Raw genomic sequence first — 2,325 nt, 5'->3', positions numbered from 1 at the left:
TTCATGCTTGCCGAGTATGTGGCTATATCATCAGCATAAGCAGATATTTGAGCATCGTCAAATTTAGTCCCGACTATGTGAGCAATATATATATATTGAATAGAACTGGCGCAAGGACCGAACCCTGAGGTACGCCACAAGTGACGGGGTTGGTAGTGGAGATTTCAGTTTTGACCCGGACTGAGAAAGTCCGGTCACTGATGTAGGATCTAAACATGAGATGGTGAGCCAGCTTCACATCTTAAATAAACTATGGAGTTAGATGGAGAGATGATGGTGTCGTCCAATTTGAGTGACTTCGGGAGAGTCGATCGCTTAAGTTGTGGATGAGCGAACACGGCGCAGTCTGTCTTTGTTGGGTTCATGGTGATATTTAAATTATCCAGCCGTTGAAATAATCTCCTTGCTGACTGCTCTGGTTCGCTCTAGTGAATGTTTGGGTTTCATGCTGCTGGCGACTGTGTCTATTTTGTAGTTTTCGCCAAATAGTATTTAGAATTTGTAGTTTTTGCCCATTGACCTGCGGAGTTCCACAGGGAGCGGTTCTATCGCCAGTGCTATTTTCAATTTATACCGCTGATGTAGTTGGTGCAAATTACAAACTAGCTACAGTCGCCGACGACATCGCCATCAACAGCAGCAGTATGAACCCCAAACATGCCCTAGGGCCAGCCGGAGCGGTCTGCAAAAAGATTGTTCAACGCCTGGGTAATTTAAACATCACCATGAACCCAGCTAAGACAGACTGCGTAGTGTTCGCTCAGCAAAAGTACAAGCGATCGACTCTCCCGAAGTCGCTCAAACTGGACAACACCATCATTTCCCCTTCAAACTCGATAGTATATCTGGGCGATGGACCGATATCTCAAGTTTTCCACTCACCTTTACCAGAAAACGAGAACTGTACGAAGGCGGTCTTACAGACTAAACCACCTCCTCACATCGCCAGCGCTCTCTCTGCGGCTTAAACTCCAAGTTTACAAGAGCATTCTGAGGCCGGCACTTCTCTACGAAGCACCACTCTTCACTTACCTCACTGACGGCACGCAGCGCCACCTTCAGGGATTCCAGGATAGTATGTTGCGGAGGATTGTCCGCACTACATCGTGGAAGAAGAAGAAGCCTCCGGAACTACATCAGCTCCTCGAACTACCTACAGTACCAGAGTTCATTAGTCGGAGGCATGTCAAGTTCTTCGACTCCCTCAAACATCTGACCAATCCACTCTTCCAATCACTGACACCAGCGCCCCCTCCAGTACGCTGGCAGGACCTCCACCCTCGTAGCCAATGATGTACCGCCCCTTTTGGGCTTAACAGAAGAAGACTTAGCATGACATTCTAAGCTTGAGCGCGACACAAGGTAGTAGCCGAAAAAATATCAGTGAAAAGTATTAGGAACTGAAACAATTGTGTAAACCTAAAAAAGTCAAGGTTACTTCCTTAAACCAAGCTAAAGATGACTGTAAAGAGCATTGAGAATTTGAATATTTTGAAAGTAACTACGTAATTTATACATTAATATTAGAGAATAATAATTAATTTAGTCAAAATTACTTTTTAATTAGTATGATTATAATTTCATTAATTCCTCTCGTCTGGTTCCGTTAACTCCTTCAGTTCTAAAAATGATTTTGCCTCAAATACCGCTTGGAGCTATAAGGCAATTGCTCGCTTCATTTACTTGTAAGCATGTATCATATAATCATTAATTTATAAAAGTTTACTATTTAGAGGACTTGAACATAGCTAATAGGGTATGTGCGCCAGTTATTGATAGGTCAATATTAAATCTGGACAAACGACTGACATGGAATGCTCACTCAAGACTGAAAAGACAAGAAACTGGTCGTCGATTCCGACTATTAAAGCACTTACTAGACAAACGGTCTTAACTGCCAGTGTATTTCAAAAGACTGATCTACATGACTATTATGATAAGGCCGATCTGGACACACGAAGTTGAGCTTTGGGGCTCTATTAAACCATCGAATTCCTCCAAAATCCTTAATGCTCCTTACTTTGTCACGAATCAAGTCATCCATCAGGATTTCAATGTTCCATATGTTGCCGATTTGGCCAGAACCAGATACCAATATTTCATGATAAACTTCTCCATCACTCAAATCGAATTGTTTTTAACATGGCTTCTCCTTCAATACTTTACAATCTTCCTAGGCTTCTGAAAAGAAGATGGCCTCGAGATCTTCTCCTCTATAAATGTTATTGGAGTTCTAATGATGAGTAGATCCTCCACATGTTTGTATCATGACATTTTATCACTTACAGCAAATTTACTTGTTGAACACTTGTAACTAATAATAAA

At 42.0% G+C, this 2,325-nt stretch overlaps 1 protein-coding gene across 1 annotated transcript in view; it reads left to right on the top strand.

The window, feature by feature from the left end:
• The first annotated feature begins 1,603 nt into the window (after positions 1-1,603).
• LOC106681844 (facilitated trehalose transporter Tret1) overlaps positions 1,604-2,325 on the top strand; it is a 16,949-nt gene continuing 16,227 nt past the window's right edge. Inside the window, exon 1 of the mRNA XM_014422380.2 lies at positions 1,604-1,685. Within this exon, the coding sequence (XP_014277866.1) occupies positions 1,628-1,685 (58 nt within the window). The 5' untranslated portion in view covers positions 1,604-1,627. The remainder of the gene's footprint in view (positions 1,686-2,325) is intronic.

Source organism: Halyomorpha halys, unplaced genomic scaffold (assembly GCF_000696795.3).
Source record: "Halyomorpha halys isolate HHAL.00 unplaced genomic scaffold, Hhal_1.1 Scaffold370.1, whole genome shotgun sequence".
Lineage (NCBI taxonomy): Eukaryota > Metazoa > Arthropoda > Insecta > Hemiptera > Pentatomidae > Halyomorpha > Halyomorpha halys.
This window is presented reverse-complemented; position numbering and strand designations above follow the sequence as displayed.